This window comes from Gouania willdenowi, chromosome 7 (genome assembly GCF_900634775.1).
Source record: "Gouania willdenowi chromosome 7, fGouWil2.1, whole genome shotgun sequence".
Taxonomy (NCBI): domain Eukaryota; kingdom Metazoa; phylum Chordata; class Actinopteri; order Blenniiformes; family Gobiesocidae; genus Gouania; species Gouania willdenowi.
In genome coordinates, this window is record NC_041050.1 from 14,307,472 (window position 1) to 14,333,328 (window position 25,857).

Sequence of the window (25,857 nt, forward strand, 5' to 3'; positions counted from 1 at the left end):
ACCCGCTTGCTCCTTTTTCAGGGTCGCAGGGCCAATTACAATTACAAAGTAAATGATCTGAACTCAATTATGATTACAACAGCAACATATTTTTGTCAATTACGATTACAATTAAAATGATGTCATTTGTAATTAATGATCAATTACACGATTACAATTATAATTGACCCCAACCCGCCCTGGAGAGATCCTAACATGCTCCACTTCAGCACTCTATAACATTTTGTCACAACTGCCAAATGGACCACTTTATATTCTCATGCTCAGTACGTCAGCAGCAAAGTGTGCAGAGACAGAACCTGAGGCTTGGAGAAGTTCCTGTTCATGCACCACTGAACAAAGTGCTTCTTGGCTACTTCCAAGCTCTCCTCGTCCGTCTTCTTACAGTAGACTCTGATCAGCTGCTCCGCAAAGTGCTCTGGAAGCATTTTAGACACCTGACAACAACAACCAGATCAGCTCTTTTTACACAATTAATCACATTAGCTCCGAAAGCAAATTCTCATTCTTTAAAAGACAAAGTGAGAAAAACACAAATAAATTAAAGGTGCTCATATTTGAAACAAAAAAAAAAAACAAAAAAAAACAGCTGAGGTCTTTGCTCCTGACCTGATTTTTGCGGATCTGGATGGCTTTAGTTACGTCCTTCTTGCAATAGAAACGCACACTGTTGATGGGATTCTTCTCCTTCATCCCATAATCCATCACAATAACCTGAAACAGAAACAAGACGCTTTTTGATGAGAGCATGTAAGGCAAGGCAAGGCAAGGCAAGGCAAATTTATTTATATAGCGCATTTCATACTCAAGGCAACTCAATGTGCTTTACATGATAAAACATTCAATTGTTTAAAATCAATAAGAACATTTAAATCAATAAGAACAATTAAAATCATCAGTAAAATCAATTAAAATCATCAGTAAAATCATCATTACATCAACAACATGACAAAAAATCTCTCTCTCAATCATATGCAGTAGAGAAAAAAAGTGCCTTTAACTTTGATTTAAAAATGTTCACATGTGATGCTGACTTCAGCTCCGCTGGCAGTTTGTTCCACTTCTTTGCAGCATAACAACTAAAAGCAGCATCACCATGTTTACTGTGAACTCTGGGCTCCACTATCTGATCTGTGTCCATAGATCTGAGAGACCTGCTGGGTTCATACCTGACTAACATCTCACTGATGTATTCTGGACCAAACCCATTCACAGAGTTATATACCAGCAGCAGAACTTTAAAGTCTATTCTGAGGCTGACTGGGAGCCAGTGTAAAGACTTTAAAACTGGAGTAATGTGCTCTGACCTCTTTGTTCTGGTTAAGACCCGAGCTGCAGCGTTCTGAACCAGCTGTAGCTGTTTGATGCTCTTTTGGGGGATTCCTGTCAGAAGACCATTACAATAGTCCAGTCTGCTGGAGATAAAAGCATGGACCAGTTTCTCCTGATCTTTCTGAGCCATTAAACCTTTCACTCTGGAGATGTTCTTTAGGTGGTAGAAGGCTGTTTTTGTGATAGATTTGATCTGACTGCTGAATGTAAGATCTGAGTCAATCAGAACACCAAGGTTTTTGACTTGGTCTTTAGCTTTTAAAGATCGAGACTCAAGATAATTGCTGACAGCAGTCCTCTTTTCCTTGTTACCAAAGACAATCACCTCCGTCTTGTCATGGTTTAGTTGAAGGAAGTTTTCACTCATCCAGCAGTTTACTTTTTCTAAACAGTCACACAACACCTCAATGGGACCATGGTCATCTGGGTTCAGTGATAGATATAGTTGTGTGTCATCTGCGTAGCTCTGATAATCAACCTTACAGTTCTGTAAAATTTGTCCTAAAGGAAGCATGTAAAGGTTAAACAGAAGGGGTCCAAGAACAGATCCCTGAGGAACCCCACAGGACATTGGTAATCTGTCAGATTGTAGTGGAACATAGAGAAAAAGCAAATCATCAGAGACACCACAGAAGTTTGATTTCAGCATAAAAACGCACGTTGACAATGAAGTCTTCAGGCCGCAGATCGTGATTGTTGATGTTGCTGCTCTGAGGGGTGGTCCGAGCCAGTTCTGCCTCCCAGCTGTGGATAGTTTCCTTTACGACAGAAAGAAACGTTGCCTTTTTTAATATTTACACCATGAAGTGCAGTTGGTTCTTAACAGACTAAATGTAATGTTAAAATGTAAACAAAACAACTCTTAGGAACCATATAGTTATTAACATGGTATTTTGTATTGTAGTAATGTAGTGTTATTCCAGAATCCCAGATTTGATAAATGTTTTTAATTATACTTTTTGTATATTTATTTATTTTCTATTCAAGTAAAAAAAAAAAAAAAAAGACAGCTGTAAATTTATTTTTATGTAAATAAGATCATATACATTTTTTTGAGGCCATCCCTCAGAACACCTTCCACTTTAAATTTAAAACCAGACCCACAGACATTTGTCATGTTTGGTCATTTGGTTTAAGTATACTGGGTTGATGAGGTGACGAGACCGCAGCGCGCACACACACACCTGGGTGAGGTTCATGGGTTTTCCTGCCTGAGTTTGGCCCAAACACTTGTATAGTCGCCGATAGACAATGTTGCGTAAGATCTGCCTCGCCTCCGTTAGCTGCGGATTGGATGAGTTCAGTATTTGTTCAAAGACCTGATCTGGAGGATAGACGGAGCAAAGCACAGACAGACAATTGATATAAAAAGAAACATCTGCAAAAGTTTACAGTTTACAACACTTTTTCTAACAATTCATTAAAACAGAAGAATTGTGGCAAGGCAAATTTATTTGTATAGCGCATTTCATCCACAAGGCAATTCAATGTGTTTTACAGTACATGATTAAAAAGTGGAACAGAAAACATTTAACTGTTTAAAAATCAATTAAAAAGGGGAAAAACAAACCAACAATAACTTTAAATCAACAATGATTAAACAAGTTTTTATTTGTATGTGTTGTATGTGGGTATGGATATTGATATATAAAACTATGTACACTTCTCTTTTATTTAAATATATATATAGTGTTTTTAAACCTACAAGGAAAAGAGGGTGATTTGAACCTCAAAGGGAAAAATATTTATTCTCTGTTTCTCCAGGTTTATTTCTCTCTCAGTTTTGTTTTAACCTCTTCAACCCCAACGGACCCGCCGGCGGGGGCAGCTCCAGCTTCTGTGACTTTCACGGGTCCTAATGTTGTAAAGAATGAATGAAATCACACATTATATACCTCTCCAAAGAAACTCAGCTAAAACTGTAGCCAACCCACATTCAGAACAAAAGACCACAGCGCACACACAATGTTCAAAGAGGGAAAAAACTACAACTCGGCAAAATCTGCCTTTACTGTGATTCACAAAACAGAGCTCTATAACAAGAGCCTACGTGAAACTACAGGTCGAGGTGAATCCAATGGTATACAGGTCGGGTATGTTACGTACCAAAACACTGCCACAAACTCAGAAAATACACAGCGGAAAAAGTCAGCAATGATGACAAATGGTGACTTACCTTTGTTGTTTCTTATCAAAAGTTGCTCCAATGTGCATAAAACTCCATATTTTAATAAATCCAAATCGTGTAGTCAAACAGATACCGCCATTACACACATCTGAGCACATCTCAGTCGAGAAATCCGTCCAATGCGGTGCATAGCGCTCGTGCGTAAAATGGCCGGTTCCTCCTTTACCCAGCTCTGATTGGCCAAGGCTGAAGCCCACCCCCTTAGTGTTTGACATCACTCATTTCTAAAGGCTCTCAGCTTTGCAACGCTGTGTCAATCATTCTGATCGGTCAAAGCATTGCTTAATAACAGAAAACAACCGCAGAAACTTGAATAAAAATGGATGTGTGTTTATTTCAAGCCAAATTGCAACATCTAGTGGTAAAACATAAGACTAATAATGATTGGAATCAATTTGACATATTACAGTTACACACTCGTTTCCAAACTTGTGGAAAACTTTGGCACAGTTGTGGCAAAGTGGGCTTCCACCTGAACTTTTTTGTACAAAAACATGTGTATCTTTGGCCTAATGTTTATCATTATCAACAAACTTGCTATAGTTGATGTCCATATGTTAGTTAAATTATTTCTGCTTTTACAGCCTTTGATAAAGAAATATATCTTTATATTTGATGTAAATCTTTTGGTTTTTTGGGGCGGATGACAGATTTCTGTATTTTAAACATGATTTGACACTCAATATCATACATTTCACATAATCTGTACCCACTAAGGGTTCATCTTCAATCTGCTGCTGCTGAGGTGTGTGCACATTGAGAGAGAGAAGCACTGCAGTAATATGCTTTTAACAGAGCATGTTATATTGCTGTGCTGTTGCTTGTTTGGCTAACGTTAGCTTGCTAGCTCCTCTGAGGGAGGGACTTTGGAAAGTTTGGAGGCAGGGCAAGAGAGTAGCGGGGAGGGAGTGGGAGAGAGGGATCTTAGAGTCGCAGGCTGCACCTTTAAGAGGTTTTTAAGAAAAAGGACTTGTAAAGATCCCAAGCATCTATTTACTTTATTATTTTATCTGTAAATTTTGTTGTATACATCCATTACCTGTCAGCTTGGTGTACGCCTCTGGGTCATCGATGGCTGTGGAGAGAGTGAATGTCTTCCCGTCTGATCCCTCAATCTGAATGTGTGGATCTGCTTTTAAAAAGGCCTCTGTGATCCTGCAGCAAGCAGTCAGGTCGTCACTGGTTGGTGAAAGCTTTTTTTCCTCTTTGTGCAGCACACAAACAAGAAGTTAACAATTACTCACATGGTCTCTATGATGTTGCCAACTCTGTGCTGGTAGGCTCTTCTATGTAGACAGTTCCTGGTGTGAAACATGTCATACAGATTGCCGACTTCCTGTAACACATGCACATCACATGATTTCTTAAACTAAAATGTACCTGTATTATTGAAGAACCTTACTAAGAACAATACGTGCCACTCTATATTTTGTATTATTTAAAATTTAACAGACAGAATTTGTGTCGTTAACATTAAACAGTAAAATATTAATATTATGTACATTTACACATGTGTGAATATATACACAGGTGCTGGTCATATAATTAGAATATCATGAAAAAGTTGATTTATTTCAGTAATTCCATTCAAAAAGTTAAACTTGTGTAATGTATACATTCATTTCACACAGACTGACATATTTCAAGGGTTTATTTCTTTTAATGTTGATGATTATAAATGACAAGCAATGAAAACCCCAAATTGAGTATCTCAGAAAATTAGAATATTGTTGAGAGGTTCAATATTGAAGACACCTGGTGCCCCACTCAGACCTCAAAACACCTGCAAAGGCCTTTAAATAGTCTCTCAGTCTAGTTCTGTAGGCTACACAATCATGGGGAAGACTGCTGACCTGAGAGTTGTGACATGGACATGTTCTAGGGAGGTTTGGCTGTAGCCCCAGGAGGATAATATCCTATGCTGGGGACAACATGCTCCATCCCGCGTTTATCACAAAACACGCGGTCAGACAGGTGATGTAATAAAATACGTGTGCGCGCTCCGGCCACCGCCTCCGACTGTGCTAAGCAGCCAGCCGTCTGTCAAAGAACCGGGATTATGTAAATAAAGTTTTTGGTGTTGTTTCTTATGTTGTTTTGTATGTTTGTATGTATTTTGTTGTGATCTTGTGTATTTTTCGCTCATTTAGTGTGTCTTTGTTGTCGTTTTGTGTGTTGCTGGTAATAATAAGCATTTTTTTTTCTCTTAGCGTGTGTGTTTTTGGTTTCCTTTTGTATATTTTGTTGTTGTTTGTTCTTTTTAATATTCAGTATCTTTTTTTCTTAATTTGTGTGTTGAAATAAAAATCTAATTCCAAAATTAAAATATCAGGGCACAGAATCAGAGAAATCCTAAAAAACTAATAAAAAACAATTTAAAAAGAAGATGTGGGGGCCCCAACACGAGTCGATTACTGGGAAACAACTACAGATCTCATCTAAAAGCCCAAATGTTTGTACCTTGTCTCTTGTACAGATTTCCTTTTTCCCGTCCACTTCACACACTCGGGCAAACTTTATGAAGCGACGATAGTCAAAGTTATTCTGGATGCCCAGATGGTAGCAGTCCCTTATAGCGAACAGATTGAATTTAGTTAAAATTAGCATATGATAAAAATTTAAATGAACATCAGGGAACAACAGACATTACCTCGCAAAGTAGTCCCACTTATCCACATCAATGCCGTTTCTTTTGTTGGCCACGATTTCATAAAGAAATGATTTGTCCTCTGGACGACCTTTGTATGGCCACTGCAAGGTAAGAAGAAGAAGAAGCAAACTTAATAATAAACAAATGTTGAAGAGCTCATGAAAAGACTCAAAACAAAGCAGCTTCATAGGTAAGTATGCTCCATATTAATTATGATGTGCTTTGTAAACCTAAATAACTGACTTTAAATAACCAGAAACATATTGGTCCCCCATTTTGAATAAGGCTACAATACAATAAGCCACTAGTGGAATGGAATGAAGCACTTTAGGTGCATTAATAAATATGTATATATCTATATTCTTTATTTTTTTTCCCATTCACTATTTTTCGGGTGTGTTTTGGGTCTTCTGTGTGTTGCTTTCTGTTGTCTTTTTTCTTGCACTTTATCTGATCTGAGCTGTAATGACAGTACATTTCCCCACTGCGAGATCAATAAACCTACTCTACTCTACAAAGAAGTGAGGAAAATACAACCTCTATCAGAAATTTAGGTAAAAACACAGGACCGTTAAAGTGGTGCAGTTGCAACAGTGTGAACATCAGGAGTGCGTTCAGGTATAGCTACAGTGTGTAAGTAGTTTCCTGGTTTCATTTGTTAGAGCATTGTTTAGTTTAAGAGTTACAACACCACTTCAAACCTCTGCTGTCACATGTGCCTAATTTCTTAGTCCAAAAGCTACAAAATGAATGAAGGACAGCACAAACAGCAATGGTGCCACTGTCCAATCCCAGGTACCTTCTGGCCTTGAGGTGAAACATCATTCAGCGGCCCAGCAATCTGCTCCTTAATGAAAATCAGGTCTTGGGGCAACACGAGGCCCTGCTGCTCCATCAATGGCTCCAAGTCGTTGTCCTTCACCAGGTAGTCAAACATTTTCACAGAAGTACTCTCGTGCTGCAGAGTGATGATGAAACACACGTAATATAAATTTAGAAAATGAAAGGGAGAGAAACTCCAAGAGAAAGAGCTTCTGTCATCCAGGAACAGAATGTGATTTCCTGGGTTATCAGCCAGGTTAGCCAAACTGTAGCCCTGGGGTCACAAGTTGCATAGTATCTTGTTTTTTTTATCAGGTTTCCTTATCTCACTACAGTGCTCCCTATCAGAGGCAACAGCTGTCACACAACCCCAATAAAAAGTGTCCTGAAGGTCTTTTTGAAAGCTTCTGGTATCAAGATTAAGCCTTCCTGTCTCTCTCTTATGTCTTCTCTTTTATCTCTCCAATGTCGCAGAACACCAGAGTGACATTCACTTTATAAATCAGTATATAAAGGTAAATACGTAAATATAGAAGATGAAAAAATTAGATGAGATAAAAAACCACAATAAAATGACAAAATGTGCACATTCAAATACGATTTTATACCTTAAAACACAATCAATGGGGAGCAGCCATGTATGGTCGGATATGACGTCAAGTTGTTGATTTGTTGCACATTGGAGTAGGAAAGAGAGAGTGGACTTACCGGGGGATGAGTATAGAGGACATTGAAGTTATTGAAACAATTAAGGCAAAAAAAATTCCACTAGAGAATGGAGAAATACGCAGCACTAACGTACCGGCATATACTGTCCCAATACCGGCGTCTCAGGTGAGTGAAATGACAGCAACCGTGTCTCCTGGACGATCAGCTTTTTTTCTTTACTGCTCTACACAGACTTTTAACAAAAGTTAAACAACTAAACCTCTAGCGTTGATCTTTTGACAGAGATTGCAGTTAAAACTTACTACAGGTACTCTTTAAGCTAAACTTTTCAGCAGGCAGCAGCCAGCCACATATAGATATTTAGCAAAAAAAAAACACAGAAGAAGACGGGGTGGCGAACCTGTCCCATGCTTCTATTTTGATGAGGATTCATTAAAGCAGCACAGCATTGTTTGCTCTCCCTTCCAACAGTAGCAGCAATTTGACATTTAGTTTTTTCTATCGTAATTCCCAGACTATAAAGCACACCGTTACATTGGCCGCATTCCAATAATTTTGCCATTTTCTAACAAAAATCCATACATAGACCGCATTGTTACATTGGCCTAACTCTATTGGTTGATGAGGGTGCCCTTCAAACGACTCAGCCAATCAAAAAGGGCAACTAGGCAGGCTGTTATACTCAAGTTGAGATTTCTGTGTTTTAACTTATAAGTTTCCTTCTCCACATGAATTCCCATCCTCACTGCCCCACGTCTACATATCAGTACATTTACAGCTTTTATGGTCACTTTTTACTGGAACCAGACCGGTACATCGCTTCGTCCGTTCTCCTTACCGTTAACTACCGTAGAGCAATCACAGCAAGTCCAGACTCTGAGTCAGAACTGAACTAGCTTTTACTGCTGTGGATGGTGTGCGTCATGCAATTTCATACAAAGATTTGATCTTTGGTTTTACCTTCCAGGTGATGTCGGGACGTGCTCGGGGGATGAACATGCCATCAAACAAGTGAGAAAACGGTCCGTGTCCTGAAGGGAAAAGTACAGCATGTTAATCTTTGCAATGAACAAAAAACATGTGATGATCGATCCCGCTGTCATTGTTAAAATCACAACATGGATTGTTCTTTAAATAGTTTACATGCACACTGTGATTTTGTTTTGCAGTTTGCCCACTCACCCAGGTCATGGCAGAGTCCAGCAATCTGCACACATAGGATGTCTCTGGGAGAAATGAGAAGCTCTGGCTGCCTCTCGTTCAGCGCTTGTACGAGCTGCCTTGCCAAGTAACCCACACTGCAGCAACACACAATGCTTTATTTCACCAAACAAGAAGAGACAGATGGAATAAAATAAATAAATGAATAGATAAATGAAAGCGCTCGTTCAGCGCAGACTTTCGAAAACGCCCAATTTCGCGTGTGTCAAAAGCTGCAGATGGCATGACAAACACTGGAAGCTTTGATGTAGGTTAATGTCGGAACTCTTCTCAAACCACAATTGACAGCCATTAATCAACAAACGACAGTAGAAATGACTTTCAAAGATGGTGGACATTCAACATGGTTTTTTTAACTCTCAAACTTGGATCAGGATCCAGATCTTGACCAAACTGTATCTACTGATAAACTTATGTGGAATGAAGATATCCTGGCGATATCTACAAACTTCTAACTGCTGCCAAATCCACATTCTGGATTGGATCCAAACGGAACTCGACATTTTGATAGAGGTCACAACCCGACATCAATCCACCAAATTTGAAAGAAATCAAAACTAATTTAAACTGTATAGGATTTTTTGAAAGTCAAAGATGGGCTTTCCAATGTTAATTTCCAAAAATCGCTGAGTCAGCAATCTAAATCGGATCTGGATCCTGTGTGGTCTGATGTTGCATGTCATAGCCTTACATCATCCTGCAAAAATAATGAACGAATCGATGAAGATCTGACGGAGATATGAGTTTCAGAAGTTTTGCTCTATGCTAAAAATAGGGAATTTTGATATTTTTTGTGACCTTGATCTTGAACCGAACTTCACCAAAACTGAATGGCCTCATTTGTGCCCAAAAACCAATTCACAGAAAAAAATTAAAGTGGATTCATCAAAAATTGAGAATACTATCATGTACACAAACAGACACACATACAAACAAACATGACGACCAATATACTTTTGAAAACCGTTTTCCTAAGTAATAAATATCATCTGCATGTGAGCCATATTTGTTTGTATTTATTCAATGACATTTGCTACATAAAGATGAACTGGAAGCCAACAAGCGCCACCGGCCTATTTTTATTATTTTAACTGTTGCTGCGGAATCTGAACAAGTACTGTGAATTGTCGATCACATGAGAATGGAAACATCGACTGCTGCAGGGCTTGACATGAACACTAGTGTGGCAAGCTGTCATTACCACTGCCCTACAATTACGTCTTCAATTATCCATGTTCAATTACAACTTAAAGAGTAACTAAACCCCAAACCCACAATTTTCTGGTGAATACATGTGTATTTGGGTGTTAAATAATGCCGTTTATTAATCCTTGTCCCACTCTTCACATTTTAGTAAAAGTAAAAGTATTTTAATTTTGCATATTTAGTTGTAAAATGTCAGATATACTGGCCACTAAGGGTTGAACGCTGGCTATTACAGGTTCATTTTACTATTGGCTGAAATTGATTCTTTCAGATACCCCTGCATCATCAACTTTAACTGTTGGCCCTGCCCCTCCTATAAAAGCTGAGAGGAGGGAGGAGAGTTTCCTCCAATCACAGCCCTCAGTGAGCTTTGATTGACAGCCTAACTGAGGAAGTCTCATGCTGTGTGCGTTTCTGCAGTGAATTTTTTCGACTCTGTGCTTCTATCAAGAGCAGATTCTGCACTAATCAGAGGGTTTATCGAGCTATGTGTGTATTTACAGACACATCTATGCTATGAGTGTATTCCCGTCTGTCTTTGCGTGTGCGCTGACGTGTGTGTCCATCTTATCACTATGTACACAAGGTGGTGGGAGAGCAGGACTCTTTGCCCCTGAGTGGTGTCGGTAAGGCTGTGCGTGAGTTTTACGTTGTGATTGTGTGCGCCTGTGGTAGTAGTGACAAATTTCAGCTTATGGACTCACTACATCATTGTGTGTATTACCGTCTGTCTCTGCGCACAGCGCTGGGCAGCCAGAGTAGGCGTGTCTTACTGCTACAGCAGTAACACTCATAATCAAGGTATTTTTTGAATTTCCCTCCTACTGGCAACTCAGCAGAAAGCAGGGCTTTAGTTACGTTTAAGGTGACCGATTTTTTTCAAATTACGACTAAAACTACAATTATTACTTCCCCCTGAAAGTCAATTATAATTACGTTCTCATTTGCTAAAGTTCTATTACAATAAATCACAATTACTGAGCCTGCAATAAATAACCCTATAGAACTTAACCTTCCTCTTGTGTTAGCTTTCTGTTAGCATCTCTTATGATAACAGGTCGGTTTTGACCCATTTCTTAAATCTGTGTTTAGTTAAAGATGTTAGTGACTGAATAACTAACAGACTCTTCAAGTACTAAAAGGAGTAATTTACACGGACAAATGATGAATTACTTGAATATGGTTAAAAATGTGAAGGTTTGTGTGTATAAAAAGTTCACCAAAGCTTCAACCTACCCGATGGAGTGTTCAAAGCGATTGTGAGAAGCTCCAGGAAAAACCAAGTAGACCCCTCCGAGCTGTTTGATGTTTCGTAGCCTCTGAAACTGAGGAGTGTCGATGATTTTGACAAGAAGTGGGTGCAGCTCCAGGTGGCCGTGGATGGGGTCGTTGAAAACCTGCCAATAATAATAATAATGAGTTTATTTTATTTAAAACAGGGAGAATACATATTAATGAACATAAACATGTAAATATGCAAGATTATAGCCAACGGCTAATTTCCAACTTTAGTCACTTCGGCAGGTTGATGTCAACAACATACGATAATAAAATCAATCAAACAACAGTAAAACAGTTTGCCCTCATGGCCAGTATGAGCAGGAGCAGTAATTACAGAGAAAAAATGTGTCCTTGAAAACACAATATGACAGAAAATAAAAAAAGAAAGCAAGAACAATGAAACAGTATAATGGATCATGAAACATACAGGCTAAGGGTCAGGAAACCATACGTATTTCACTAGCGTTAAATGCTAAAATTAGATCTCGAAGAGCTGATTAAAGTGCGGAGTGCTGAAGTGTGTAAGTGTGAGGTGCATAATTATATTGCCCGATTACACAGTAAATGTAAAGTGCTATTTTACATGCACAATACTCAATACATATTACATTAATTAAATACCAGAAATGGCAATTATATGATACTGGAGTACCCTTTTTAAAGAATATAAAGTGCATCTTGCCTTGCTCGTAGCCCTAAAACCTAAAAGGTAAATAAAGATACAATAAATAGTGAAAATATTAATGGGGAAGAGGGAGTAGTAGTAATGAACATCTCCAGAGTGAAAGGTTTAATGGCTCAGAAAGATCAGGAGAAACTGGTCCATGCTTTTATCTCCAGCAGACTGGACTATTGTAATGGTCTTCTGACAGGAATCCCCCAAAAGAGCATCAAACAGCTACAGCTGGTTCAGAATACTGCAGCTCGGGTCTTAACCAGAACAAAGATGTCAGCCTCAGAATAGACTTTAAAGTTCTGCTGCTGGTGTATAAATCTGTGAATGGGTTTGGTCCAGAATACATCAGTGACATGTTAGTCAGGTATGAACCCAGCAGGTCTCTCAGATCTATGGACACAGGTCAGATAGTGGAGCCCAGAGCTCACAGTAAACATGGTGATGCTGCGTTTAGTTGTTATGCTGCAAAGAAGTGGAACAAACTTCCAGCAGAGCTGAAGTCAGCATCACATGTGAACATTTTTAAATCAAAGTTAAAGGCACTTTTTTTCTCTACTGCATATGATTGAGAGAGAGATTTTTGGTCATGTTGTTGATGTAATATGTTTGTTGATGATTTTACTGATGATTTGAATTGATTTTACTGATGATTTTAATTTATTTTACTGATGATTTTAATTGTTCGTATTGATTTTAAACAAGTTTTATCATGTAAAGCACATTGAGTTGCCTTGTGTATGAAATGCGCTATACAAATAAATTTGCCTTGCCTAATGAGCAGTGATGTTTATGTATTAGCTAACATTAAACAAATATACAAGTTTAGGCACGGTTGTGACAACAGTGTTGTTCTTCCAATAGCCAAGCTTTAAGAAGTCAGAGTTGGGAGTTCACGTATTGTGTTTGGTATTGAATTCCAGGTGTGAGAAGCACGAACAGAAAAAGTGGCTTGACTAAATAACACTCTTCCTAAAAGGAATTACACAGTCAACACTAGAACCAGCTCTTGTTGATCTGTTTGAGTTTTTTTTTCACAAATTCTTGTAATGGAGGAGGTGCTTTGCCATGGAAGATTTTGCAAATCAAGATACCTTCTGTGTGTTTAAATGACCAATAACGTTTGCATCTGTGACCTCTTTAGCATTTATTGCATGATGATCATGTACACATTTTCTCTACAATAGCGGAAAAAAAAAATAAATTACATTTGCAGTCATTTAGAAATCATTCCCTACTGACAAGTCTTGCTTTTTATAAATAATAATCATAATATGCAAGAAAAACACTTTTCCTCAAAAAAAAAAAAGAGGAGCTGATCTACTGAATATTTGCAGTTACTTTGTTTTGATGGTTGAACATGGAAAGCAGAGCATTTTAACATTTCATTGACCTCCAGTTGTCTCAGATAAAAATGTAAATAAAAAGCATTGAGCACAATCTTCCTCCTTATAGTGTCTGTCGGTCTTATCTGTGCAGCCTTCAAAGGTTTACCTTGTTGGGTTCAGCTTTTATCCACCACAGCTTCCTGAGGCTGGAAAGGATCCTTAAACGATCACCAAGCCGACTAAAGTGAGGACAGGAAGTGGAGATAAACAGTGGGCGAGGAACTGAACAAAAAACATCTTTAATGTATTTTATATATATACACTTACCTAACGCCGATCTTCTCCAGGTCTGCATCGGTCAAATAGTGAAGTCCAACACCAGTTATTTTCTGTTCTGCAGGTTAAATGAAGTTATTGTGCTGATATTCAAACAGATTGGATTAGTTTCAGGATATTATGAACTAAGGGTGGAAAAAACAAAACATTTTATTAACTGTTATGAATAGATTGCCAGTCTATTCATATGGAACACCCCTCATTGGCCAGTTTGGGTCACGTGCTCATATTTATTTTTAGCTACCCCCCAAACCCTTTTATTTGAGCCCTATCCCTAACTTTAACCCAGAAAATACCCTAAAATGTATTCTTTTTTAGCATATGTATTTTTAAAGGTGGAATTTGCCATGTTAAATATGTTAAAGTGAAAAAATATATATGACAAAAGTGGGATTCGAACCCACAGCAAAATTCTTAAGTCAGACGCTTAGACCACTCGGCCATTCTGACACGTTGATAACACAGGCATGATTATGTAGAAAACGTACGTCTATTGATACGTTTCCGTATCAATAGACACTTCGTAACTTAATTTTGTTGTGTTTTGCATCTTTGTCTTAAATCATATTTTGGCTACTTTAAGAATTTTTTGTGAATGTACAGTAGAGGGCTGGGCGATTTTGCCTAAAAAACAGAAAATCTCCGATTTAAAATAAATAAATAAATAAAATCGAATTTCAATTTGATTTTTTTTTTATGCACTTAAATGACTGCAGGGATCAGATATATTGTCAAAAGTGCAACTTTATTGCTGTGATTGTCCTCAAGAGTTAAAAAGCATAGAACAATCCCAAAATAAAAAGGAAATGAGGCTCTGTCATTCAACAATTTCAATCTTTAAGCAAAAGTCTAACAGCAACTTCATAGTAGCTTAAACTTTCTGATTAAGAAATGAGAAAACTACATATTCTATAATAAGTAACATTACAATTAAAATAATAACCTCTTATCTTAGCATCTCAGAATAGTGCGAATAAAAAATTGAACATGCCTGTGGCACACATATAGCCTACTCATAGGGTAAACACATGTAAACAAACAGGGGGCTGGCTCACATCGGAACGCAAAAAAGTCCGAAAAAAACTGTGGTGGAAAAAAATTAAATAAATAATTACATATATTTTTTTTGGCAAAATAAAAATCGTTTTTATCTACAAATTTTATTAATCGATTAATTATTTTTGTTTTGTTTTTGCCCAGCCTTAGTACAGTATATACCCTTTGTATATACATGTTTTATATACTGGCTATTGGCATTTAAATAAGCGTGTTTCTCTTTCTCCTGACAGACATTTTATTTAATAAAGTAATATAATACAAAGTCTACAGTGGACAGAAATGACCAGGCTGGTTGTCCGGAATTTAGACAGTAATGCTAACCCACCTTTGAACACAGCCTCCCACTCTCCGAGAGCCTCTCCCCGCAGGTACACACACACATCCTCCACACTCCATCCTATGTAGTCCGGCTCTGGCGGAGGGACCGTGGACACCTTCTTCTCCGGCGTTATGGAGCTGTCACTCAGCCTTAAAAGTGCTGCCGACGGTCGTTTGCGGCTCTCCATGTTGACCTGAAGGACAGCTGCTCACATGGACTAATTGAATAATAATGCTCAGACAGCGCAAACCTGTCAGCGTGGCTTAAATCGAATGCACCACCTAATCAAAAAAGCCCGGTTTACAAGACATTAGGCGTTGAAATGTACCCGGGTTTTGTTTGTGCACCGGCGGAAGTTAAAGTTTGAAACGCGAAGTCTTAACTCTGTACAGTTACCTTCCAAAATAAGAGCGAATCTAAAAGTCAAATATGTTAAGGTTTCCTTTATTCAGATTTTTCCCCCCAGGAAATGTACTTTGATCTCCTGTCATGTTTCGACTGCCAACAATCAGTCTTTCTTAGAGGCATCTATTGCTCGCTTTCATGTGTCCCTATGGCACCAAGTAATTTACTTTGAAATGACTTTTACATTTGAAAGTACATGTAAATGAAACCATAAAATATTATTTCAAAAAACAAAAAAACAAAATGAATTGTTTTTTAATTGCTTTTAATCCGTTTATTTGTTAAGAGTTGCAGTAGAATAAAGAGTAAGATAAGCAACAAGATTGCTAATGTTTCTCTGAAGGAATATTTTCACCAAGGAACAATGGATTAACAAGGAATAAAACAAAAACAAAAAGGTAAACCCAGACTAGCAACAAACAACGGTGTTAAGAAAAACGAGTAGAGGGCAGTTTCATAGTTTAGGAGCTCTAAATTTAAAATGTGGTGGAAAGGCACACCACAAGCCACACTGCTATTTAAATTCTAAAAATATCTACCTTGAACTAAAGAGTTCTGAGTAATTATAATGGAAAAGGAGCTTTTCCCATTTTCCAGTAGCTACTGCTAGCTGCACAAAAATTACCCCTCGGCTTTGCAGAATTCATATAATAATAATAAAATTATTACGATGAGTTTCAACCAGGGCTGTATTTATGGCTTTATGCACTGTTGAAGAATAATGTCTGAGGTTAATTGCCCATTATTACAGTCAGCAAAGCGCAGCTATAGAAGCAATACTCTAGTGTTTTTTGTTTTGTTTTGTTTACATGATTGGAACACCAGATATGGATTATTTGTTGAAGTGTCCACATTGTGTATAAGGGGTAATTCCACAGTATGCATAAGGTTGGCAGGTTATAGCTTAAAAGAAAAATGTTCAGTACGATTTTATGATTACTCATTGTTGTTTGACAGAAAATAAAGGTGCAACAAATACATTTTTTTTCAAATGTAGTTTCCTTAAAATAAACAACCAGTTGACTTTGTACATAAGTAGAAGAAAAGGCCTGCAAAATGTAAATATGTAAATGTTTTCTTACTTGCCAGAAAGATCTCGTGTTTTTTTTTTGTTTGTTATATTACTCTCTTACAAACACAATCTATTTCCGGTGTAGTGCGTATTAAATATAGCGTGCTTGACGTGAGCAGGCTCCGCCTTGTATGGTGGGCGGAGCTTGTGAGCTTAGCAGCCAATTGGAGCGGAGTTCCCCCATAATTTCCTTCTAAAGTGTTACGTAACGTGACATGGCCGCAGATCACTGTCATTAAAAGCAGACCACCTTTTAACAAACAAAACTGTTAAAATAACGCAATGTATTATTTTGCTGTTTGATGAAGCCGAGTTGCATTTGTTTTTCTCAAGGATGACATAACCCAGACATAGGCAACTGGCGGCCCGGGGGTCATGTGCGGCCCTCTGTTTAATGATATGTGCCCCAATAAGACAATTCCACCAAAAAAATGTAATTCAAGAAATTGGAAGTAATCTGAAGCCCAACATAATACACAAAATAACTTTAAAATGCACAGAATTTCAACACAAATACATGAAGCAACAACAAAAACATAAAAAAAAAAAAAAAAGATTCCGAAAATACACAAGACACAAAACGACAAAGAAACACACAATGCTAACAATTACACAAAATGACAGAAAAAAGAAAAAAAAAAAAAAATAATACCAAAAATGACCAAAAAGGCACAGATGGACAATAAACAAAATGCAAATGTGGCGAGATGGGGAATTAGTAGTGGGTGGGAGTCACACCCAAGGAAATAATATTTCCAAGAAAGAGTACTTAATGATTTGCAAACTAAAAATGAATGCATCACTAAAGGCACTCAGGCCCGTTAATTAAAGGAGCGTCAGACGTGTTCTCGGTTGGACATGTTTATTAAAAAAAAAATACATTTTAAAACAGTCTATATAAAACAAAAGTAAATTAACAAAATAAAACAAAAGTAAATTAACAAAATAAAACAAAAGTAAATTAACAAAATAAAACAAAAGTAAATTAACAAAATAACCAGTGCTGAGGCTTACCAGCGTGGGAAAGAAAAAAAAAGGTTCAAAGTGTGGAATTCCAGGACAATACACCTAAAATGTAACAAATACACACACACGGAGACAACAAACAACAAAGGAAAAACCCTCCACCAGGACCACCACTTCTAGCTCTCGGCAACTGAAAATGACAAATCAGAGATTAAATGAGTATTTTACTGTTATGTTTGTCACTTACATAACCTTGTAAAATAATAGACGAAAGCTCCGGTAACGTTTTAAACATCTTTTACTCCACAGGTGCCTTATCACAACTCAAACATTAGTGCGCTGACACTGTACACAAAACGTATGCGCCTGTACACATGCGCAACATAAAGTAGTGCCTCTTACACAGTACTAACCATAGCTGCTTATGTCAATAGATAACATTTACAAAGGAGAAATATGCAGAGGGGGTGTGGTTTGACAACAACAACAACAAAATACAATAAATGGTTTATGTTGGCAGAAATAAAATACAAAATAAAAAGTGAGTAAATGAACAATAAACAGATCAAACTCTATGAAACTTAAATATAATATAAATATAATGGGTGAGCGGAAGTCAGTGGGTGGAAACACAGGGGACGTCAGTTGTATTGACGGACCTATTTAACAGGCGCACAATCAGTCTGCTCTCCACCTAAAGCACGACACGACTGCTGTGCACGGAATTCTGAAAGAATCGAATGTAAACGACCTAATCAGAACAGGACTGCACCTCTGGCCAGTAGCGACATGGTGAAATCTCCAGTTGAATGTTGATGGGTTAAATTCCCACACTATCTGAATGTGGAAAGTACGGCGGCCGGGAAGTGTCAGCTGAATGCATTTACAGAAACGAACACAAATGCAAACAGGTCACAACGGAAGTGTTTCCGACGGACCCCTATTACAGACGGACGGGTATTATGATATGATAGCCTGATATGAAAAATATAAGAGCATCCTCATCAACTTTCATACGTGTTTTGATGTCTTCTCCTTGTTCTTCTCTGTTCCGGCGGGTTAAAAACATCCGCCAGAAACGTGTCCGTCTGTAATACCGGTCCGTCGGAAACACTTCCGTTACGGCCATTTTGCATTCGTGTTGTGACCTTTTTGCATTTGCGTTAATTTCTTTAAATGCATTCACCTGACACTTCCCGGCCACCGGGTTTCCGCAACGGAAGTGTTTCCGACGGACCGGTATTACAGACGGACACGTTTCTGGCCGATGTTTTTAACCCACCAGAACAGAGAAGAAGAAGGAGAAGACATCAAAACACGTATGAAAGTAAGTGAAAGTTGATGAGGATGCTCTTATATTTTTCATATCAGGCTATCATATCATAATACCCGTCGGTCTGTAATACCGGTCCGTCGGAAACACTTCCGTTGTGGCCGGTTTGCATTCGTGTTGTGACCTTTTTGCATTTGTGTTCATTTCTGTAAATGCATTCACCTGACACTTACCGGCCACCCTAGTAAAGGGTTATAAACCATAGTGAACCTTTTTACCTGTCACTGTTTTTATCCCACCAACCTTTTTAAATACATGTTTTGGCCCCTTTTTTTATGTAATCATGTCACTTGAACTGGTGTTTTATTGTTGATTGTAATCATTCTATATATCTATCACTGCAAACATGTTTTAAATTGCTGTGGTTTTGTTGATTTGCTGTGTGGCCTTGTTTTTAAAGTGATAGTATGATTGATTGTGATGAACTGGGTTTATATTGTTTTTAATGTGCCGTTGTAATAAATCATTTAGAAACTTACCTCCAGCCTTTCTTCAGTTCATTCTGAAACTTGTCAGTTTTGATTGTTACATGAAGTCCAGTCCCAGCACAGGGACACGGAGACGGCGGATGGACTCACACACTCATCGGTCTCTAACTCACTGCAATAAACAACCCTGTCACACAAACCTTTATTTAAAAATATTTAAATAGGGATGTAACGATTAATCGTAAGGCAGTTAAAAAGCGATTCATAGGTATCACGATTGACATCGATACTTTGAAAATTGAATCGCAGTACTTTTTTTAAACAGCAGAGGGCGCGCTATATTTATCCCTTCTCTTGTCCAGCAGTGTACCGGCGGGCGGAATCTGCTACTATTTCCTTTTTGGCTGCCTTCTACTCTTACATGTTAATAAATTATTCCTTGCCCCTTTAGCACTGAAAGAATATCTGTAATATTACGTGAATATCTGTAAAAGTCAAGTTTTTCTATTAGCTCTGTCTGCTAACATAGCATTTCTTCTTCACTGCTACATTAGCTGCATGCCAACTGACCACTGGGTTACCAGCGCCCTCTGCTGGTCCAAATAAATATCTGACGTAAATCAGTGCAATGATGGGTTTTTTTTCTTCTTTAAAAGTCCAATCGTTAAGGCATAAAATACATTTTCAGTTGCACTTAAAAAAAAAAAGAAAGAACTATTTTGCAGTTTTGTATTGTTTACTATAGAACCAGAATTGAAATTAATAAGCTTCTTCTTCATTTGTATTATTCCTTTATTTATTTCATTCAAGATTTATTTTTAGTTAAATTGCATTGTTTTGAATAGTTTATCAAGGGATTCTTTTAGAATTAAAAATAAAAGGAAAATAATACAGTATTTTCTAGTTTTTCCCCCCAAAAAAGAAAGGAATATTTTTCAGTCATCATTTGTCTACAGTCCCATTTTGTAAAATAAATCGTGAGAGAATCGTATCGTGAACCCAGTATCGTGAATCGAATCGTATTGGGAGTTGAGTGAATCGTTACATCGCTATATTTAAATGCTAGACAGCTGAAGCAGACAGGGTGTGTACATGTCAGAGGCGGATGAGCTCTGACGCAGCAGCAGCAGAGAGGAGGACGCACACAGCCACAGCTACAATCAAACAGCCCATAAATGAGTCGTGGGGTCTGAAAACACATTCCACGCCCTTCAGGCGGTGTCACGAGCATTGAAGGAGAATGCGCACCGGTACAGCAGAAAGCAGGGTGAGGCGTAAACAGCGGCAATCCAAGCTGTCAGACACGGAAGGTGAGCGGAGAGCGAGGACAGGCACCAATGCAGCGAAAAAACCCAGCGCGACAGGAAAAAGCAGCGCATAAAAAGTGCTGGCGATCAGAACTACTAACATGCAGCTGAAATCATTCCTGCTCCGGTGGTTAGAGAGCGATACACGACGGGGAAAACCGGGAAGTGGGCGGGTCCCCAAGCTGACAGCGCATTTTTTTATTTTTTTATTTTGCAAACAAATAGTATACAAACAGTATACAAGGACATACAAAATACAAGAAAAGAGTACCAGGGGGTTTATATACATTCAAATATTTAAAAAACTGTACAGATGTAAATAGTTTTCTGAGCCTTTTTATTTTCTGATTATTTTTAAAAAAATGAGATTTATGTAATTTATTATATCAATATGAAAGTGAATGAAGGTTGGTTTTTGATTGCTGTACTTACACTTATATATGGAATATTTTGCCAAAATATTACATATGTAATAAATCTCTTGATTTATTATTTATTTTTAATAAATCAAGAGATTTATTAAAAAAGCATTTTCTTTAGAATATTTTCAAAAAAACACAAGACAATATCCTCCCATTTCAGTGCAAAGTCTTTGTAAAGATGGATAATAATAAATTGACTGAAGTCTTTCCAGAAAGTCTATGAGCGTGAGCAGGACCAGAAGAGGTGTTGCACTACCGGGTCAGTTCCACAAAAACAACTCACATCAATGTCTCTTTTAAACTTGGTCATGAAATAGTTGGCTGGGTAGTACTTGTGTCATATTTTAAAAGACACTTCTTTTACCTTGTGGTGGTCAGATACATATTGGGCATTGACCAAACTTTTTTCCAGTTTATATCAGCTACAAAACTGTTTCAGTATGATTTAATGTATGGGATAGAAATGACATCCTTCTGAAATAAACTCAGAATCTTCTTGTTACAGTTTTTAGATTGAGTAAAGCAGATTATACCAATTAATGTCTCTAAAGGACTCGGGAGAGAAAGAGGGTGGGGCAAAAAGTTGTTTCTAAAGAGCATTTGAATACTTATGGATATGGCATCAAATAGAATGACATATTGTTTCGGAGAGATTGAAGGTAAGTAAAGTTTCTGAATAAGACATAAGATGCCCGTTGCTGTTAAATAACTGTCCAACTGTTATATAACCTGTTTCTCTACCCAATCAGAGAAATAAAGTGGTTTCTTTTTGTATAGAATATCCCTATTGTTCCATATAATATATATATATGAGGTGAAAAGTTGTGTTTATAGATAAGAGAACTTGCCTATGGAATTCAGATAATTTAACAGGAGCTTTGTCAACATTGTAATTGAAACCCAAAATAAAGTATCGAGGAATAAAGTTCCAAATGGACACTGGGTTTTTAAGAAAGTGTTTAGCCCAATTAATTTTAAACGTACAATTTAGAGTTGTAAAATCTAACACATTATGACCACCAGATTAATAATTATTCATTCCAACACTCTTCCTGATATAGTGTGTGCGGTTTTTCCAGAGGAAGCTAAAAAGCGTACGGTCGATACCCTACTACAGGTTTTCCCATCAACATGAAGAGAGAGAGAGAGAGCAGCGTAGGTCAAGCGAGATAAACCTTCAGCTTTAGAAAGTAAAACTCTCCCTTTAAGTGTTAAATCCCTTTGCAGCCACTGGTTTAACTTGGTTTGTGGTTTTTTTAATGAGTGGTAGGAAATTTGAAAGCATCCTAGTGGTTTCATCCTTACAGATAACAAGACCCAAATAAGTGACTTCCTTTAAGAGGCAACAGTTGGTATTTGTTCACATTTAGTGACAAACCAGAAGCTTTAGAAAATACATTTATTGCCAGAAGAGCAACGGACACCTGACTAGCATTTTTTAAGAATAGCATCATCGGCAAGTTGGCTAATTCAACATCTCAACTAGCAATGGTTATATCTTGAAGAGCACATTGTTGGATATGTAAGGCCAGAAATTGGGTACATAAAATAAAAAGGTATGGCGAGATTGGACAGCCTTGACGTATGCCATGATAGAGATTAAATCTAGAAGTGGTTCCATTTTTCATTTTGATTGAGCTATTTGCATATAGAAAGCTTTAATACTGTTACAGAATACATTTCCAAATCCACATTTTTTAAGAGATAAGAATATGAAGTCATGTAAAAATCTAAGAAAAGAATAAATGAATCATCGCGCACCAGATCAGAGTAGTCGAAAAATATCAAGGACCAATCGGATATTATTAGAAATATGTCTACTATTCATGAAGCCAGACTCTCATCTATAATTAAGTCTAATACCTCTTTAAGTCTCCTTGCAAGTAACAATGCCATAATTTTGTAATCATTATTCAATAAACTTATTGGTCTCCAATTATCATTAAGAAGCAATTTTTTTGGGGCTTTTGGGATTAAAGTAATAAGACCTTGAGTGAGGCTGCCAGGAAGGGAACCCTTTTCAATACTTTCCAGAAAAACTTGTAAAAGAAATGGAGTTGAACTGAAAAAGCTTTATGAAACCGTCAGTGCCAGGAGATTTGTTGTTTTTAAGAAGATCGATGGCTTGGATCACTTCCTCAATGGTAAGCAGACAATCACAGAAATGTCTCTCTGATGTGTCTATTGATTTTATATTGGTCACTGAATCAATAAAATGTAAAGTAGTCTCTTCATTATAGTTAGAGGTATATAAGTTTGTATAGAATTCACAGCAGAATTTGAAGATTATTTTTGACATCATCTGTGAATGTTCCATTAATATTTAGCTGATGAATGGTATTAGTTGGAGCGATGTTTTTCTAAGCGAAAAAAGTAGGCAGAATTTCCCCTCCTCCAGCCATCTTTTTCTGGACCTAACAAAGGCCCCTTCAGCTTTAAGGCGATAGAGTTATTTGAAATAGAGTAGAGTTTTCTAACACTGCAGCTATTTATCTTCAAAGACAGATTGCTGATGAGCACAGTAGACGGTTTTATACCTTCATTTTAACTCAGTTTTAGCTCTTCAATATAATTTACTCCATTTAAAGCCAGACTATCATGTGTTTTTGTTCAAAGAAATACATCACATTCTAATAATATATTTTGCTCTGTAACATGTAACAGTTATTTTCATAATTGGATGAGCTGCTTCGAGTTTCTGTTGAAGTTGTCTTAGCATTAATTTATCATCTTATGTGACTGACTCTGGTGGTTTTTGAAAGTATGTGGTGATTTTAATTATGAATTCTTCATTGGAAATGACAACCAACAAGGAGACCAATCAGGGAATTTTGTCTGCAGACACCCTAGTGCTGCTACACAAACATAACGCACAAGAAATTACAAAAACAGATTTAATGACTCAAATACGCAAAATGTCAGCATACATTCCCAAAATGACAAATAAATAAACAAAATGACTCCAAAAAACACACAAAATGACTTAAAAACTCAGAAAAACGACATAAAAGATAACAAACAACAAGAAAAAACCCTTTGTTCTTTCTTGTGTAATTCGTTATTCTTAATACTGACATGACTGTTGATAATGTGGGCATCGGATCAGACAATCACATTTTTGTGGCCACATTTCAAAACGTTTATTTTCATGTTGGACGGGATCCAGAAGTCACGCACGCGCGCACACACACACACACACACACACACACACACACACACACACACACACACACACACACACACACACACACACACACACACACCAAATGTCAAGAAAAATATGAAAATAACTCAAGATACACAAAACTAAATAAGTATACAACAAATACACAAAGAGACAACAGAAATGCACAAAACACCAAAAAAAAACAACCCAAAAATACACAAAATGACTCCAGAATCACACTACAATTGTAACAAAAAACAATAATTATACAAAAAATGACTCAAAAAAATCTACAATTCTGAATCGATTCATAAACTTCAAAAATCGATTTTTTTTTTTTGAAAATAAACGTTTTGAAATGTGGCCACAAAAATGTGATTGTCTGATCCGATGCCCACATTATCAACAGTCATGTCAGTATTAAGAATAACGAATTACACAAGAAAGAACAAAGGGTTTTTTCTTGTTGTTTGTTATCTTTTATGTCGTTTTTCTGAGTTTTTAAGTCATTTTGTGTGTTTTTTGGAGTCATTTTGTTTATTTATTTGTCATTTTGGGAATGTATGCTGACATTTTGCGTATTTGAGTCATTAAATGTGTTTTTGTAATTTCTTGTGCGTTATGTTTGTGTAGCAGCACTAGGGTGTCTGCAGACAAAATTCCCTGATTGGTCTCCTTGTTGGTTGTCATTTCCAATGAAGAATTCATAATTAAAATCACCACATACTTTCAAAAACCACCAGAGTCAGTCACATAAGATGATAAATTAATGCTAAGACAACTTCAACAGAAACTCGAAGCAGCTCATCCAATTATGAAAATAACTGTTACATGTTACAGAGCAAAACATATTATTAGAATGTGATGCATTTCTTTGAACAAAAACACATGATAGTCTGGCTTTAAATGGAGTAAATTATATTGAAGAGCTAAAACTGAGTTAAAATGAAGGTAAAAAACCATCTACTGTGCTCATCAGCAATCTGTCTTTGAAGATAAATAGCTGCAGTGTTAGAAAACTCTACTCTATTTCAAATACATCACATTTATGTCTCTGTTTTTGAGTCAAAATGCTTTATTGGCGCTCTCTCTCACTCGTCATCGAGTAGTTGTTGGGCCAGCTCAGGTGGTATTATGATTCCTTCCTGTGTAAAAACAAAAACAAATACTGCGTTGTTAAGTCGAGCCGTGCAAAGGTCACAAAGCAACAGCAAACACATCATATGACCTCGTGACAAAACGTTGCAGTAGCTGAAAGCTGAGTGATCCTCTCTGAGTCCCACACCTGCTTTTAACCAAATCACAGGCTGAGAATGATGAATGCAAACGATACAGCATTGGAGTGACAACAGCCTGGAGAGATCCTAACATGCTCCACTTCAGCACTTTTCAACATTTTGTCACAACTCGCAAATGAACCACTTTATATTCTCATGCTCAATACATCAGCAGTGTGTGCAGAGACAGAACCTGAGGCTTGGTGAAATTTTTGTCAGTGCACCACTGAACAAAGTGCTCCTTGGCTTCCAAGGCCTCCTGGTCCGTCTTCTTACAGTAGACTCGGACCAGGTGCTCCTCAAATTGCTGTGGAAGCAGTTTAGGCACCTGAAAACAACAATCAGATCAGCTCTTTTTAATCATTGGTTTTGAGACAGGCAGTGAAAGCTATTTATC

General features: G+C 37.4%; 2 protein-coding genes across 9 annotated transcripts in view; both read right to left on the reverse strand.

Moving 5' to 3' along the window:
* LOC114467603 (DNA topoisomerase 1) overlaps positions 1–25,857 on the reverse strand; it is a 703,770-nt gene that overhangs the window by 136,945 nt on the left and 540,968 nt on the right. The window lies entirely within an intron of this gene.
* Positions 1–25,857, reverse strand: part of LOC114467610 (deoxynucleoside triphosphate triphosphohydrolase SAMHD1-like) — an 87,280-nt gene that overhangs the window by 1,849 nt on the left and 59,574 nt on the right. For 3 of the 8 annotated variants that reach the window (XM_028454044.1, XM_028454042.1, XM_028454043.1), the window contains 8 exons: positions 6,171–6,271; positions 5,981–6,089; positions 4,765–4,856; positions 4,560–4,675; positions 2,517–2,656; positions 1,992–2,090; positions 610–714; positions 300–437 (listed from right to left, as the gene is read on the reverse strand). In XM_028454044.1, the coding sequence (XP_028309845.1) occupies positions 300–437; positions 610–714; positions 1,992–2,090; positions 2,517–2,656; positions 4,560–4,675; positions 4,765–4,856; positions 5,981–6,089; positions 6,171–6,271 (900 nt within the window). Of the gene's footprint in view, positions 1–299; positions 438–609; positions 715–1,991; positions 2,091–2,516; positions 2,657–4,559; positions 4,676–4,764; positions 4,857–5,980; positions 6,090–6,170; positions 6,272–6,969; positions 7,129–8,621; positions 8,693–8,843; positions 8,960–11,324; positions 11,486–13,536; positions 13,610–13,697; positions 13,765–15,090; positions 15,302–19,339; positions 19,602–20,696; positions 23,609–24,793; positions 25,329–25,653; positions 25,789–25,857 lie in introns of those variants that run through there. The other 5 variants (XM_028454040.1, XM_028454041.1, XM_028454039.1 and 2 more) reach the window with 5 other exon arrangements.